This window comes from Bison bison, unplaced genomic scaffold (genome assembly GCF_000754665.1).
Source record: "Bison bison bison isolate TAMUID 2011002044 unplaced genomic scaffold, Bison_UMD1.0 scf7180017864376, whole genome shotgun sequence".
NCBI classification, from domain to species: Eukaryota; Metazoa; Chordata; class Mammalia; order Artiodactyla; family Bovidae; genus Bison; species Bison bison.
The window spans coordinates 11,686,415-11,704,193 of NW_011494948.1; the positions used below are offsets into that span (position 1 = coordinate 11,686,415).

Here is a 17,779-nt window from a genome sequence, read left to right on the forward strand (position 1 = left end):
GTCATGAGAAAAAAGAGACAGTGCTACTTCTTTCTTTCTGATTTGGATGCTTTTTATTTCTTTTTACTGCCTAATTGCTCCAGCTAGGACTTCCAGTTCTATGTTGAAGAGAAGTGGTGAGGATGGTCACCTTTCTCTTGTTTCTGATCTTGGATGGAAAGCTTTCAGCTTTTCATTGTTGAGTGTGATGTTAGTTTGGTTTTGTATTATATGGCTTTTGTTATGTACAATGTGTTCCTTCTATACTCAGTTTGTGGGGAGTTTATCATGAAAGAATGTTAAATTTTGTCCAGTACTTTTCTTGCATTTATTGAGATGATTGTATGATTTTTATCTTCATTCTTTTAATGTAGTATATTACATTTATTGATTTGTGTATGTTGACTTATTCTTGCATTCCAGGGATAAATCCCACTTGACCATGGTGTGTGGTCCTTTTAATGTGTTGTTAAATTCAGTTTGTTAGTATTTTGTTCAGAGGTTTTACATCTGTATTCATCAGGGGTATTGGCCTATGGGTTTCTTTTCTTGTACTGTCCTTATCTGTCTTTGGTATCAGGTTAATGCTGACCTCTTAAAATGAGTTTGAAAGTGGTCTTTCCTTTTACAGTCTTTGGAAGAGCTTTAGAAGAATTGACATTATTTTGTTTTAGGTAGAATTCACCAGTGAAGCCATCAGGTCATGGGCTTTTCTTTATTGGAAAGTGTTTGATTGCTGATTCAATCTCCTTACTCATTGATCTGTTCAGTTTTTCTGTTACTTTGTGATTCAGTCTTGGTAGATTGTATATTCTAGGAATTTATCCATTTCTTCTAGGTTGTCCAATTTGTTGGCATATAATTGTTCATAGTATCCTCTTATGATTCTTTGTATTTCTGTAATGTCAGTTATAATATCTTCTCTTTCGTTTCTAATTTTCTTTTTTAAAATTTATTTGTTTTAATGGAATGATAATTACTTTACAGAATTTTGTTGTTTTCTATCAAACCTCAACATGAATCAGCCATAGGTATACATATATCCCCTCCCTTTTGAGCCTTCCTCCCATCTTCCTCCCCATCCCACCTCTCTATACTAATTTTCTTAATTTGGGTACTCTCTTTTTCTTGGTAAATGTAGATAGAAATTTATCCATGTAGGTAGAAATTTAGATAGAATTTAGATCATTAGAGGCCAGAGGCAGACCATTGGCAAGAGGTCCTCAGTTGAAGAGGTTAGCTCCAAATGTAGGTAGAAATTTAGTTTGTCTCTTAAAAACTAGTTCTTAGTTTCACTGATCTTTTCTGTTCTCTTTTTGTCTCTATTTATTTCCACTCTGCTCTTTGTTATTTCCTTCCTCTACTAACTTTGGGTTTACTTTGTTCTTTTTCTAATTCATTGAATTACAAAGTTAGATTTTTTTGAGTTTTGTTTGTTTGTTTGTTTTTGCTCAATGGTCCCACATGACAGTGGAGGCCAGTGACAGGAGTTGGGTGTTGGTGTACAGGTGCCCAGGTGGAGGGGCTCACTGCAGCTAAACCCGGCAGTGCAAGCCAGAGAGAGGAGACAGGGCCAGGTCTGGGCCCGCACACAGCCCTGGGGGCCTTGGCGGTTGACATACAGTCCTGTGGCCATAGAGTCTCACCACAGGCACTCGCAGATCATTAGAGGCCAGTGGGAGACCGTTGGCAAGAGGTCCTCAGTTGAAGAGGTTAGCTCCAAATGCATGCACATCTGTCACTGCAGGGGTGTAGGCTGGCATCTTGCACTTATGCAGTGCAAAGGCTAAGCTGGCTTCCAGTGCAGATTGCAGGGTCCAGTTAGGGTCAGGGAGGGACTGTCAGGTGGCATTTGTGACAGTGGAAACCTGTGGGGGGAAGCACAGTGGTGAAATCTGCAGGGGGTCCGTGACAGCCATCCTAGGCATTGGTTTCTTCAGTGGTGAAATCTGTTGGGATCCTACACAGAGTTGGTTACCGTGAACCACAGCTGCTCCTGCTGTGTAGCTGATATTGGGAGCCCCGGCTGTTCTTTATTTTTCCAGCCTATCCCTATATGTCTTGACTTTGTCAGTCTCGGGGTAGGGTGAAGCTGAAGTGATCTTTCATGCTGTGATGTGAAAAACTGGGGAAGTTGGTTGCTCACCTCATTCTTCCTTTCCCAGTGAGGGAGCCCCTTGAACCCTGGAGTTCTCCACTGGCCCTGAGCAGTGCTGCCCTGGGGGATGGGATGATGCAGGCACAATGAAGCTGTCCTTCCTTTTCTTTGTATGGAGTTATTCTCCCTTTTTTTGCTTCATGGTGTTGCTGAAATTTCTTAAGTGGACTCCTGAGCCCTTCCAGAGCTATTTTAGTTTGTGAATGTCTAATTGTTGATATTTGTGGGGGGATGGAGGCTGGTACCACTTTGGTGATGTGACTTTTCAATTATGATATTTAAAATCCAATTTGAATTAACTCTTTCAGTCCTATCATTATATTAAAAGGGTAAATTATAGCATTTTTGAAGAAAAGCTTTTAATAAAAATACATTGAGTGAAATTTAAAATACGTAAGTTATATCTTAATAAAAACTATTTAAGCTGTTAGAAAAGACATTTCTCCAAGAAACTATGATTGTAGGGGTGACTCCATGGTGCTTGAAGAGCCAATTATAACCTTCATCACAGTAATCTAAAATCCTACTGAAAATCTAATCACTTCATTATGATTCAATGAAACTCAAAAATTTTTATAGTTAGCTAACACAGATCAAGACTCCTTAATAAAGACTGGAAAGCTAGATCTAATAAGACTGGAATGAAATAACTTGTTTCACTCTAACACTATTGCTGACTGCTTACAATAAATCATATTGAAATATTGAAAAATATAGTGACTTTAAGTTGGGATATACATCCAAGAAAGTACTCTTATTTTGAAAATATGATCAAATATTGAGATAATTCCTAGCTCATGATATTTCAAGAAGTTTAAGGAGGCTGACATAAACTTTTATAAATTCATTTAATATTTGTTGAATGCTTATTTTGTATGGTACAGTGTTTTTACTTACCTTGACCAGTGATAGCCAAGGACCATTGTTCAACTGATGCAAATAGAGTAAAACATTTTTAAGCTTCTAATGTTTTTAACATTGGAGTATTTAAAGACTTTTGCACAGTTTGGAAGTGCTTAGAGAAGAGCTGAGCAGATTTTAAACTGGTAAGAGAAAGCAATTTTGCAATGGATGGAAGGGAAGTAAAAATACAATCCAGATGGAAGTAACACCCAGAGCTGAAAACAGGCAGAGCACCAGCATAGAGACAAAAGGCAAGTGTGATCATATGAAAACAAAATCTTAACCTGGATATAAGGAGGGGAAGTAAAACATTTCAATGAACTTAGTGCAGTGAGACTCTACTATGTATCTGAAAGGTATAGTTTGGAAGGGAGGAAGAATATTTGAGCATCATGAAGTATATTTCAGCAAAATAACATTTTTTAATAATACAGACATTTTCCCCAAATATACCCATGTTACTTTCAGCCAGCTAATGGCAACATTGCTATGAGGCTTCCATGATTAGTCTTGTTGCTACTTCTAAGACTTTTTACTACATGTCACCTCATTTATCCCTCTTTAACCATACTGACTTTCTTGCTGTTCTTTGAATACTGCAAGCCATGTTTTTTTTCTTCAAAGTCTTTGCTCTTTCCTCTGTATATTATTGATAAAATAGCTTACCTCTTCACTTCTTCAGGTCTTTCTGCCCAGATAGGACTCTTGTCAATCTTTATTTTATTTTTTGAAAGGCCAGTACTGTTTAATGTAATTTACATGAAATTTCCAGAATAGGTACATCTATAGAAATAAAAAGAAGATTAGTGGTTGCCAGAGGCTGGGGGGAGGGGGAAACGAGGAATGACTGCTAATGAGCACCAGGTTTCTCTTTGAAGTAATAAAAATAGTCTAAAATTGGACAGTCTTGAAGATGGTACTACTCTGTGAATATACTAAAAACTACTGAACTACACTTTCAATGTGTGAATTCATGGTTTCTCAATTATGTCTCAATAAAGCTGTTCTTTTTTCAAAAGCCATTCAATCAAGGCTTATAATAATTATACCTAACATTTACCAAATACGTTCTCTGTACCATGTCCAGATCTAAGTACCTTCAGCTGTATAAACTTAGATAATGGTCACAACCACCCTACAAGTTAACTGTTTTTTTTTTTTTTTAATTTTATTTTGTTTTTAAACTTTACATAATTGTACACTGGGACGACCCAGAGGGATGGTATGGGGAGGGAGGAGGGAGGAGGGTTCAGGATGGGGAACACATGTATACCTGTGGCGGATTCATTTTGATATTTGGCAAAAATCTTGTCAATCTTTAGAACATAAGAAACAATGGAAAACAAAGACTCCTACAATTAAATCTAAATAGCTTGATGTTAGTGATTATAGTACCAGAAGTTGTGAGGGGGTGATTGTAAGGGATGTTTCTTTTTTGTTCTGGTGGAACATACAGAGGATGAGAAACTCTAGATATTGATTCAGAATATAATATTGATTTTATTATATTAAATTAATCAAGTTTACTTAAATAATTTTAAATATATGTTCAGGAGTTTTAAAGTTGACCACAAGAATAGGAATCAAGCATTTAATTTTCAAAGAATTAGAGGAAATTTAAAAAATTTAAAATCTCCATCAATTCAATACAAACCAGGAAGAAGAATGCGAGGAAGGGAGGAAGGAAAGATAGAACAAAGGAGAGGAACAGTTAATAAGAAGCATGGTAAATAAAAAGGATAAGGATGATCCAAACATACCAATAGTCATAGTATATATAATGAAGTTGAAATGTATTTTAAAAAAAGAAAAAAACAGAGACTATGAGATTCTGAAAAGATGCACCTAAAACATGATACCAAAAGCCAAAAAAAAAATTAAGAATAAAATTATGATATCCTGCAGTTAGCCTGTGAGAATCAATTTTGCTTATCTCTTCCCAGCATCTCATTCATGTTATTTGTTTGAAATCAATCATGTGTAAGTACCTAACACCATAGAAATTGGCAAACATTACAAATCATACCCATCCCCTGCAAGAGCTTGATTACCAGCACACAATTGAATATATTCCAGCTAAATGCTAAAAAAAAGAAGATACAGCAATATTATTTGGAGACAAATTAAGGAAAAAAAATTAATAAGGGTAAAGCAAGCAATTTCATATTGATAAAAATGCATAATTTGCAAAGAAGATATAAAATTCATGAATTTTTATGTACCTGGCAACATTAAGCAAAATTTGGTGAAACTACAAATGGAAATCAAAGAATCCACAAATCCACAAAGGTATTTACTGTTTTCTAGTGTATTTAATCTGTATTATACTCAGAAATAAACAATCCAAATAGAGAAAATGTAAGCAAGGCTCTTTTCTTTTCAAACCCATGTGGAACATTCACAGAAATTACTTAACATCTAAATCTACAAAGTTCAAGTTCGAAAAAGCAAAAATCATTTTAGGCAATGTACCCTGAGTAGAGTATAATGTAACTATGATTTTAGCAAATAATCAGCCAAATGTTTCTGTCCACTTAGAAATTCCAAACCCATCTATATGATTTTTGGCTTAAGGAGAAAATAAAAAGTGAGTTTATGAACTGTTTCAAAGTGAGCTATAATGAAATACCAAAACCTTCAAAATTCAGCCAAAATTTAACTTTCAACTCAAAATGCTAGGAGAAAAAAACAAAAAACTCAAAGTAAATTTTAAAATTGCTTTTATAAAAATTTTTAAAAATCCATAAACTGTAAAACAGCTCCTTTTCCAAAATAAACTGAACATGTACAACTGAACTGTGATTGTCAATGACATATTTATGGACCTAGGAAATTCAAGAGAAGCCAGTCCAACTATTAAACAGATAATTCAGCAATAATTTCAGAACAAAGTCAGCATATAAAATAAAGTAGACTTTACAAGTAATAGTGTATTTAGAGTACTATTTGTAAATTTGTATTTATAGTGATAAAAAGAAAGTATTAAATACCCAGGAATAAACCTTTCAAGAAATGCAAGCAACCTATAAAGTGAGCTATAAAACACTGAATGACATAAAACAGAACTAAATAAATGGAGAGATATACTGTTTTTATGAATGTGAAGAAATAATATTGTTAAATGTGAAAATTCATTCCATATCTGATCTATATGTCAGTGCTGTCCAAGATACAAACTGGTTCCAGAAATATAACTGAAAGAAAGAGGATGAAGATGGCTGAAGAAGGAGAAGAATGGGAAGGAGAGAGGAAAATTTTTCCTAGCAAACATCAAAACATGGTATAAAGCTGTGTAAATAAAATGGCATGATTAAGTGCAGGAATAGATCCATAGAGCATTGGAACAGAAAGAGTTAAAAAATAAGCCCATCTAAGGGAATTTAGAGCATAAAGTTTGTATTTTTTCATTTCAGATCAGTGTAAGGGAAAGTAGTCATTAACGGCCTTGGAAAAATTGCTTTCAATTTAGAAAACAATATAAGCTTAGGTATATACCTCAAATAACCCACAGGTATCTATTTTACATTGATATAAAACCCAAGAATAAAGAAGAAAATGGTTAAAAATACAAATTACCAATATCAGGAATAAAAGATGGGATATCACTACAGAAACATAAGTAACAAGGAAATTATATGAATGAGTTTATAACAATAAATTTGACAATTCAGGTGAAATGGACAACTTTTCAAAAAAGTACCTCTTACCTGTCCTATAATGGCTTCACAATCATACACCACTAGCATCACATTTTAGATAGCTTCAGGTTTTGGGGGGTAAAGCTGAGAGACAGACAACTTATAGAATGAACACAGCCCCAGAGCTTCCTTTATTCCTTAGCAAACACTGAGTATAAATATTTGGTATTTACTGTGGCCAAGTTTCCGGCAGAGAGGTCTGCCTAAGCCAGCAAGCTGAATGTGTGACAGAATGCACTCCAAAAGAAGGAAGGGCCCCATCCCCACCATGTCTGCACACTGGGACCCAAGGCTGAGCATTGTCTACAAGAGTGTGGACATCAGCCAAACCCTTTGCTCTTTCCTCTGACTGACTCAGTGTAGCTTCTAAACTGCCCTGAGTCCCTACTAAACTACCAAGAGAAATGGTCAGAACTATTAGGAATTGACTTCTTTCATCACAAAAACTAACAGGAGATTGAATTGAAAATATGAGTAGCTCTTTATTAGTTAAAGAAATTGGATTTTTTAAAAAACCTAAAGCCTTCACACACAAAAACACATGTACTATCTCCAGATCCAGAGGGTTTCACTGAGCAAACTTTCAGGAAAAATATAGCACCATCTTACAGAAATTATTTCAGAAAATGGCAGAGAAGAAAATAAGTCCCAGTTCGTTTTATGTAACCAGCACAACCTTAAAACCAAAACCTGACAAAACATTGTAAGAAAACAGAAGTACAGGTCAGTATTTCATCATGAACATCAATGTAAAAATTCTCAACTGCATATTAGTTAATCAAATCAAGCGTGTGAAAATAATTTACACCATGAATAAGTTGATACAATTCTAGGAAAGAAAGCTTGATTCAACAGTTCTAAAAAAAAAAGCAAAATCAGTATAATCAAATACTCCCTAAAAATCATTTGGCAACATTCAGTACATATTTATGATAGCAAAAATGACATAGAAGTATATAGCTATCAAAGCTCATTGAACTAAACACTTAAAGTGTACACTATTTCATTCTAACTATACTTCAGTTAAAAAAATATTGGGGAAAAAAGGATTTATGAAGCGAGTTACAGAGATTCAACATATGTATAATTGGACTCTTGAAAGAAGAAAAGAAATGATGGAACAGAACAAATATTGAAGCTATAATCCAAAAATAATTTTCAAAAATAAAGACTTCCAAGAACATAACATGAACCACGGAAAATTTGATGTCATGTCTAACATGACATGTCTAACATGTCATACCCTGTATATGTTCTGTGGTCTAGTAAAGTTTCTGGACTCAAAAAAATAATAGCCAAGAAAAATGTTCATGTCATATATAAGGGGGAAAAAATAAAGATGAGACAACTCTGAAAGGCTGTCTCATCTCCGAGGCTCTGTAGGTATTGCTCCTAAGTACCCTCTCCCACATAAATCTCCATCTCAGAGTGTGTATGTTTTCAGGCATTCCCACCCGTGACACACCACAAAGAAAAATCTGAATTAATGTTGAAAAGTAGAATTTCTTTATATATTCTACTTTCTGAAAGGTACAAATTTTTAGGAAAATTATAATGTACCAAAAGTCCCTCTAGAACAAATGGAAAATTAAAAGAAATTGCCAAGAAGGTATCTTTCCATACAATAAATACTATGCCAAATTCAGGCGAGTGCTACAATGTCAGTAAAGAGCAGACAGATTCAATTTCATTAAAACTACTGAAGAACATGGAAAGAGAAAATACCTTCCAAATATTTTTGGAAGGTTGCACAAAATTGAAACAAATCAATCTCTTATTAATGTAGACATTCCAGATGAAATATCAGCAAATGAGTTTAGCAGAACATCAAAAAATAACATACCACGCTAAGTGGAGTTTATTCCACAGATGCAAGGATAATTCAATACTAAGAAAATTATTAAGAATCCTATTAATAGATTTATGATGAAAAATCATATGATAATTTATATGGATGCTAAAATGGATTTAAGACAATCTGGTTTCCATTTTTGTAAGAAATTAAAATATGTAGATAGTTAACTGTGTAAAACTACATTATATATTTTATATTAGTACTTATTTTTTGTTATATTAAAATACAGCTCTCAACCCAAAATCTGGCATAGTATTTCCTAAGAGTTAGATTCCTACTGAAATCAGGAACAATTTGTCCATCAATATTACTATTTAATATTATTCAGAAAGAAGTTAATAGTCAACTCAATAAAAAAGAAAATGGAGGTATAAAAATTGGAAAATAAAATGGAATTTTATAAAATAAAATTTTCTTACAAAAATGGAAACCAGATTGTCTTAAATCCATTTTAGCATCCACATAAACTAACATGATTTTTCATCATCAATCTATTAATAGGATTCTTAATAATTTTCTTAGTATTGAATTATCCTTGCATCTGTGGAATAAACTCCACTTAGTGTGCTTTATTATTTTTTAATGTTCTGCTGTTCACTGTATCCCTGATGATACAGTGGTTAGGACTCCATGCTCTCACTGCCAAGGGCCTGGCTTCAATCCCTGGTTGGAGAACTAAGAACCCACATTCCATAAGCTGAAGATCATGACCAAAAAAAAGGCTGGAAAATAGGAGATGAAATTATCAGTATTTGCAGATATGATTTAATTTCTGGAAGCTAAAGAGGAATCAGCTGCAAAACTCTTATAATAAATAAGAAATTTCAGCAAATTTATATATTAACAATCTTTATGTCTACAAGCAACAATAGGTACTAGAATCAGCCCCTACAAAAAGTAAGAGGCCCAGGAATAAACAGATCTATAAAGAGAAAACCTTTAAATAATCCCCAGAAACACAAATAAAGACTTAACCAACTGGAAGGGACTACCATGGTCTTTGATTAGGAAGAATCAACATTCTAAAATGTGAACATGATTGAATAAAATTTAACGTGATTTAAATAAAATACCAGTAAGAATGTTTGCTGCTGCTGCTAAGTCACTTCAGTCGTGTCCGACTCTTAGTGACCCCATGGACTGCAGCCTACCAGGCTTCTCCATCCATGGATTTTCCAGGCAAGGGTACTGGAGTGGGGTGCCATTGCCTTCTCCAAAGAATGTTTAGACAAGCTCAATCTGAAGTTTATATGGAAAACAAACAATCAAAAATTAACAAGAAAAATCTGAAAAAAAAGGGTAATTGAAAGGAGATACCCCTATTGGATTACATTTATGACAAAGCCTCACTAATTAAAATATACTATAAAGCTTCACCAATAAGACAGATGGAACAGAATACAAAGTTCAGAACCTGATCTAAACATGCATGAAATCAATGGGGAAGATATGGACTATTTACTAGGTGGTGATGAGACAACTATGATTTTATATAATAATTTTCTAGAGGATTACAAATGGACAACACACTTATAACTGCAAAATCTTACAAGTGGCAGAAAAAAATCATGGTTTGAAAAACACACACACATATATATATATACTTTTATATATATACATATATATATAAATTGTGGAGAATGTTTTTTAAAGTATCACACCAAATTCAAAAGTTATATGGGAATAGATTCATTTAGCATGTTAAAATTTTTTTGAAAAATATTTTTCCTTTGCATAAAATACTGTAATTACTGTCAAAAGAAAAAGTATGAAAAAAATTAGAAATCCTCAACATATAATTTCCCTAAAGTACAAATAATCCCTATAAATCACTAAGAAAAATAGATCAGATCAGATCAGTCGCTCGGTCGTGTCCAACTCTTTGCGACCCCATGAATCGCAGCACGCCAGGCCTCCCTGTCCATCACCAACTCCTGGAGTTCACTGAGACTCACGTCCATTGAGTCAGTGATGCCATCCAGCCATCTCATCCTCTGTCGTCCCCTTCTCCTCCTGCCCCCAATCCCTCCCAGCATCAGAGTCTTTTCCAATGAGTCAACTCTTTGCAAAATAGATAAAAGACAAAAGAAAAAAAATTATTTGTTAAGGCTGATGCTCAATTTCATTTTTAATAAGAGAAATGAAACTTTAAAATACAGTGGTAAAAAGTAAAAAACTACCCTGAAAACCCGATTGGTGTTTTGCCAGTGATATGGAGAAACAAGTACTTTCATATGTTCTTTGTGTGGGTATAAATTGGTACAATCTTGGATAGAGGGAGAATTAAACAACAGCTTTCAAAATTACAGTTAAACACATCCTTTGGTCCAGCAAATTCACTTCCAGGAATATATTGTAGGGATGCAAAATATATATACAAGCATCATTATTTACTGCAACATTGCTTAGGCTGGCAAAAGATTGAAATCTACCCAAACATCTAGCTAGCTGCTCTCAGCCCACAAAGCCAAGCATCGGACTCCAGAACTCTGTTCACCCGGAGTAAGAGCTGCCTTTTTTCTTATGCACGCATAAGCATGCGTTCTCAGAGGGAGAAATTAAACACTCTTGTGGATGTAAGCCTAGATTTTTATGATTTTTGTCAATACTTTATTGTCATCTTGCCCACACATAATTTAATTGCAGTTTTACCCAACTGTCCTTATCAAATCCTTTCAAAGATTTCTAGTTCAGTTTTAATAGAAACAACATTTTTCTGCCATTATATTTCATTAGTTTATGCAATAATTAAATCAATTATGTAACTAACCTGTTACAACTGATATACACACTTAGGAATAAATACATCGGACAGTTGGCATCAGCTCAACTGGTGGGAGAGTTGTGCTCTGGCGTGATACTAATTAACCTGCCTGCTGCAAGTATTCACCAAGATAGCAGTTGGCGAATCTGAAAGAGGGACTGGAGCAATTTGTTTAATCAGCAAGTTGGTTAAGTGATCATTTAAGAGAGCTTTTATTGTGCCCTGACAAAAAGTAAAGAGCAATCCATTTTGCTCCAATATAAATAAAATCAGAATAATCCTAATAAAAAATGATTTGCTAGTATCTTCACATTTTTTGTGTTATGACTGCTTTCTCTTCATTTATTACTTCCATATGAGCCCATATGTCTTCCAATATGTTGCAGGCCTTGGTCAGAGAGTTACAAAATGATGTCCATTTGATTAGGCGACAAATCAGAGAGCTTAAAAAGATGCAGAAAAACAGGGATGCTTGTAAAACCTCAACCCATAAAGCCCAGACCTTGGCAGCTTCTATCCTGAACATTTCACGATCGGACCTAGAGGAAATACTGGACACAGAAGATGAAGCGGTAAGATCATTTAAATATTTATTAATATAGGGGTTTTTACATTGATTGTTAAATATATATTTTCATTTGTTTTATAGTTCTTAGAATTTCATCTTTAAGATAATATTCATGAAGGCAAGATTATTAATATACCAATGAAAGATACATCAAGAGTATTAACTCAAAAAACCTTTAGAGAAATTTAACTGTGTAATATAGAAGTAAGCCAGTACATATAACCTTAAAACTGCTTGCTTGTTATTCAGATCAGTTATCTTTCCCTGTCTCTTCCATATTCTTTAGTTAATCATATATCTTATAAGCTATTATTTTTAATTAAGCCCATTTGAAGAAGTTAGTTAGCTGGATCATGATTGATTTGAGGGGTTTTCCTCCTATATGAGATTTTTTAAAAGTAGTAAATATATTGGGTTTTTTAGTTAGATTTAAAATTATTGTTGATCAAGTTAAAAAGGTATTTATTGCTTTACAGTGGGTAAAATCCTGCCTGAGTGAATTTATATGCATATACCTTATAAGTCTGCAGTAGCATTTCTGTACCTTCTGAGGAGGGCACTGCATTTTTGATGGTTTATTACCTCATCAACAGCAGAACTTCATACACAGTCTTCTGTGAAACCTGTGGAAGATACTCAATCCTGTTCTGCTGTTAAGTTTCTGAAATTTGATACATTAAATATTAGATTTTTTTTATTGTTTAGAAAGAGCAAAGAGATGATGGCACTCATAGCTTCCCTATAAATATTTGCTCAGTGAATAAATAAAATGATGGACTTCAATGTTTGCAGGAGAACATCCTTTAGCACCCCTCCCCCGTCAGCGTCTCAAAACATTTCTCAAGTAGAGCAGATCTACAACTTGCAAAGGTTTTTAAACTGCCAAGAATTCTTAGAAAGGAGGTCAAAGGAATCCTATAGAGATTATTTTCATCCTATGAGTGAATCGGATAGTGAATGATCGGTTTCCTCTTTTCAGCAGCTAGGCCACAATGTCTGTGAATTCTGAACTTCGAAGTCCAAGAGCGTTATGAAATACAGTATCAAATATAAACCACACAGGAAATAACAGTATCTGTGGCAAGGCTGTTAACTACCTCTTATTATAGACATTTAACTGAAACTTGATGGATAAAGAAGAAACCTAACAAAATATTAAGGTCTTCCACCGTTGCCTAAAAGTTTTAAAACAAGCAGACATAGCAAAATCCCTTGTGTGTTTGTGTGTGTGTGTGTGTGTTGCAGATACATATTCTGGAAGACACGGCCTCTGCCTTTATGTGGTCTTTAAACATGCCCTTTCTTGGACTTACAAGTTTAAAAAAAAGCACTCCCTTTGATTAGAAAAATTAGAAAAAGTTGTCCCCATTGAGTATATGAATTAGTAAAGGATATCTCTTGTTAGTTCCAAAGTAGCTGGCACATTTCTGTGAAGAAATGACACCCTGGCCTCTGGGAGGAAGCAGTATGGAGCCAGGGATGCCCAGCACCAAAACATGTGTACCATACAACCTTAAATGGAAGTCCTCCTGGAAAAAACGCAGTTCCATGAGGGCTTATTGCACACACCTGGATGTATTTACTAGATTTCATTATAGATCTGAGCTTGTTTGGACTGATGCCTGCATCTTTCAGATGTCTAAAGAGTTGAGTGACTTACCCAAGTAGAGCCCAAACCACCTGAATTATATGTGTTAAGCTATATCCAACCCTTGTAAATTCATGTAAAAAACTATGACAGCCTATGCAAAGTACCTTGCCTGATACCTGGCATACAGTAAATTTCAACAAATGTTAGTTTCCCAAACCCTTCTCTTTTTGAAAAGTACTTTTTTTTTTTTGCAAACTGAATCGTGATTTTAACTGAATAGTCAATTCAGTTGCATATGTGAATACATTATACTTTCAGAATATTTCACTTTGATAATTGAGGCATTGAAAATATTTAGTGACCTACAGTACTTTAAGTTGGAGTGTCCCTTGCCTATCAGTTAGCTGTTGGACATTTTAAATAAGTAAGCATTTAAATACACCAGAACCTATGCCTGTCCTCTTTTGTCTTAGTTATCTACTGACAAGTTGTAATTGTAACAATTACCCCTTAGTTATCTACTGACAAGTCTGATTTTTGAGTATAAGGTTTTATATCATCTTCTGAGGGTCACTTGTAAATGATTCTTTTCTATGGCTCCATCTTCTTTTTCACTCTGTTTTAATCACTTTCTCTTTCACTTCAGTCCATACCTTGAGCTTCACCATGAATACAGAAATAAAATATTCCTGAATTATGAAATACAGATATATAGCTTGATATTCCACATGAATGGAGATATTGAGCATTGATTTGAATAGTCTCCATTTTGAAAGGACAGGCTACTCTCTGTTGAATCCAATTCTATCAGTATTTCTCTAACAGTATGATCAAGTTCATATAAATGAAATTAACTACAGTGTTTTTATTTTTTCCTCTAGGAAATTGAAAGGACGAAAACCGAGGCCGAAAATGACAAAGAATGGCTGTTGTACATTCGGAAACTTCTTGAAGGACAGGTATTTCATTTTTCCACTTCATTTATTAAAAGTTGCAGATAAAAATTCCAAGCTTATTTTTTATTACTAGATGCCTAAAATTTTGGAAACACTTACACATTGCTTACTTCTGTTAGGTAAAGAAGTATTCCAATGGGCAGACAGGAAAGTTAACCCTCTATTTGTACTTCTGGACTTAACAAACGAAGCAAGTGCCTTGGGAAAGAGCCAACACGGGTCTTAGCAAATGCATTAATTAAATTATTGAGTCAACGTCTATGCTTGCTAGACTGAAAAGGATCCATTCTCTCAGCTCTCTTAGGAACAGAGATTCTTTATTATGTGTCTTTAAAGTTAGTAGTTGATATGGACACCTGAGGAGTTCATGGGTTTCAGTGACCTTTTACTGTGGCCCTGTTTCCAGTCAATTCATGTTTTCCTCACAGCCAGACAGCTGTTTATTACTGTGTCTTCCTGCATTCTCTACAATATTTTCTACTGAGACCTCGAGCAGCTTGTTAGTGGGAAGTAAATATTGATTTGGCATCCTGTCAATGCAGAAAGAATGAAAAAATTTCCACCAGAGGCCCCTCAAACATTTTCCTATCGACATTTTCTGGGCCGAGTGGAAAGCTGCATAGAGGATGACAAGGCCAAGACGAGTGGAAATCCCTGAGGGGTCTATTGAGACTACTGCTGTGACCTGTGTGATACTTTTTCTTCTCTTTCAAGTATTTTTTTAATACACATATAGTCTGTTGGGATGTGCCCCTCTTGTAAGTGATCAGGGCAGTTTATTGGCAGGTGAGAGCCCTGCTTTTCTAGTCATAGCCGGCTTTTGTTCTGATATCACTGACAGCATGTAATGTATTCTACAACTTCTTCATTATGGTTCTTTTTGCTCAACCTAATTATTGTTGATTTCAAAAATGAACTTGATTCAAAACAGCTAAAATGTATTTCTCAAAATATTTTTAAAAAATTCTTGTTTTGTGAGTGCAGTATATGGGTTTTTGGAAAAGCAAGAATAAGTAAATAATACGTGAACTATTCATATCCTTAGTACCCATTTTTTATATTTTTGAAACATTATCTGGAAATACTATGACTGTTACTATCTATAGTAACAGAAGGTGATGGGCACTTTTTTGCTTCAAGTTGTTTAAGTGCAGACATGCAGGTGCTGGGCAAGCCTTCTAGCTTTTGAGAAGAAAAGCCATTTCTCAGTCATGTTGCATTCCCAGCACCCAGCCCAGTACCTGGCACATCAAAGGAGTTCAGTAATGATTGATATGGGTTATTTTTTTTTAACTAGAATGTTATAAAAATATGCTTTTAATGGATTTTTTAAACATTCAACATGTAAGTATGACCTTTTGATATAGAAGTGTTATCATCAATTATGAACACAGAAATCATAAATCCATATGTATAAATCTTTATTAAATGTTACTAAAGCTCTATTGATACCACATCTGCACATGTAGATATACATATGTGCATTCTACATTATCTGGGTGTATCCTTATTCTGTCCAGTTAGTGTAAAAAAGTCCTGTTGAAAATGGCATTAGACCACTTAATACTGCAGTTTGATATAATGCCTTTTTGTGCCAGTGAGCCTGGACTCTGGAATATAATTGCCTGGCAGTATTGATTTAATTGCCCAGGTTTATTTGTGGACTCCTAATTATTGACTGGAGGTGAATTTAATGGAGCAGCCTCTATGAACACTGGGAAACTGCTGCTGTTGCTGTTATACATAATGAACTGCACCATGTGCCTTTAAAGCATTTGTCAGGCTAATTTTATTTCACTGTGACAGTATGATAACATTTAAAAAGTCAAAGACTTTTATTTTTATTACTGACATAGGTGGTTTTGCTGATGTCTTTGAATTCTGTAAGAAAAAAAAGTAGGGACTTCACTGGTTGCACTTGAATGTCACTTTATAATTATGCCCAAGAGAAAAATCTATAAAATAGAAAACATCTTTTTTTTAAGCCTACTTCTTCTCTCTCAATTCTAGCAATTATATTTGTCCTGAATTTTAGAAAAGGTTTTCTTTGTCCATGAGTTTTTGAGAGTCTAAGTTATGCTCACAGGGTTTTGTGGGTAAAAGTGTAAATATGTTCATTCATTCATTTTGTTTAGTTTATGCCATACAGCTCCCTGAACCTGAGATTATGTGATCTTGAAGCTGTGGAGTAATTGAGTGCATTCCCTGAAAAATTCCAAATTAATTCAACATTGATATTTGATTATTAAAATACTTTGAAGATTAAATTATAAGAAAACTTCCCTTTTATGTACTCCCTCTGTGTTGAGTGCTGTATATAATAGAATTCTGACATCATAGGAGTGAATCTGGCTCTGAGGTTTTATCTTTTCTTATTAGGATTAGGCGAAAGAATTGTTTTCTGTTAAAAAAAACTTTTTCTGCCTTGATTTGAAAAATTTATATTGATAAAATAATTACCGCAAAATAAAAACTTTTCTACCATGTGACCATTTCTGTCCTTTATCAAGCCCATCTTTGCATGAAATGTTCCCTTGGTATCTCTGATTTTCTTGAAGAGATCTCTAGTCTTTCTCATTCTGTTGTTTTCTTCTACTTCTTTGCATTGATTGCTGAGGAAGGCTTTCTTATCTCTCCTTGCTATTCTTTGGAACTCTGCATTCAGATGCTTATATCTTTCCTTTTCTCCTTTGCTTTTCGCTTCTCTTCTTTTCACAGCTATTTGTAAGCCCTCCCCAGACAGCCATTTTGCTTTTATGCATTTCTTTTCCATGGGGATGGTCTTGATCCCTGTCTCCTGTACAATGTCATGAACCTCAGTCCATAGTTCATCAGGCACTCTATCAGATCTAGTCCCTTAAATCTATTTCTCACTTCCACTGTGTAATCATAAGGGATTTGATTTAGGTCATACCTGAATGGTCTAGTGGTTTTCCCTACTTTCTTAAGTTTAAGTCTGAATTTGGCAATAAGGAGTTCATGATCTGAGCCACAGTCAGCTCCCGGTCTTGTTTTTGTTGACTGTATAGAGCTTCTCCATCTTTGGCTGCAAAGAATATAATCAGTCTGATTTCGGTGTTGACCATCCGGTAATGTCCATGTATAGAGTCTTCTCTTGTGTTGTTGGAAGAGGGTGTTTGCTATGACCAGTGCATTCTCTTGGCAAAACTCTATTAGCCTTTGCCCTGCTTCATTCTATATTCCAAGGCCAAATTTGCCTGTTACCCCAGGTGTTTCTTGACTTTCTACTTTTGCATTCTAGTCCCCTATAATGAAAAGGACATCTTTTTTGGGTGTTAGTTCTAAA

General features: G+C 34.6%; 1 protein-coding gene across 1 annotated transcript in view; it reads left to right on the forward strand.

Annotated features, from left to right (window-relative positions):
- CNTLN (centlein, centrosomal protein) overlaps positions 1-17,779 on the forward strand; it is a 354,792-nt gene that overhangs the window by 324,459 nt on the left and 12,554 nt on the right. The window contains exons 25-26 of the mRNA XM_010857100.1: positions 11,744-11,929; positions 14,398-14,475. Of these exons, the coding sequence (XP_010855402.1) occupies positions 11,744-11,929; positions 14,398-14,475 (264 nt within the window). The remainder of the gene's footprint in view (positions 1-11,743; positions 11,930-14,397; positions 14,476-17,779) is intronic.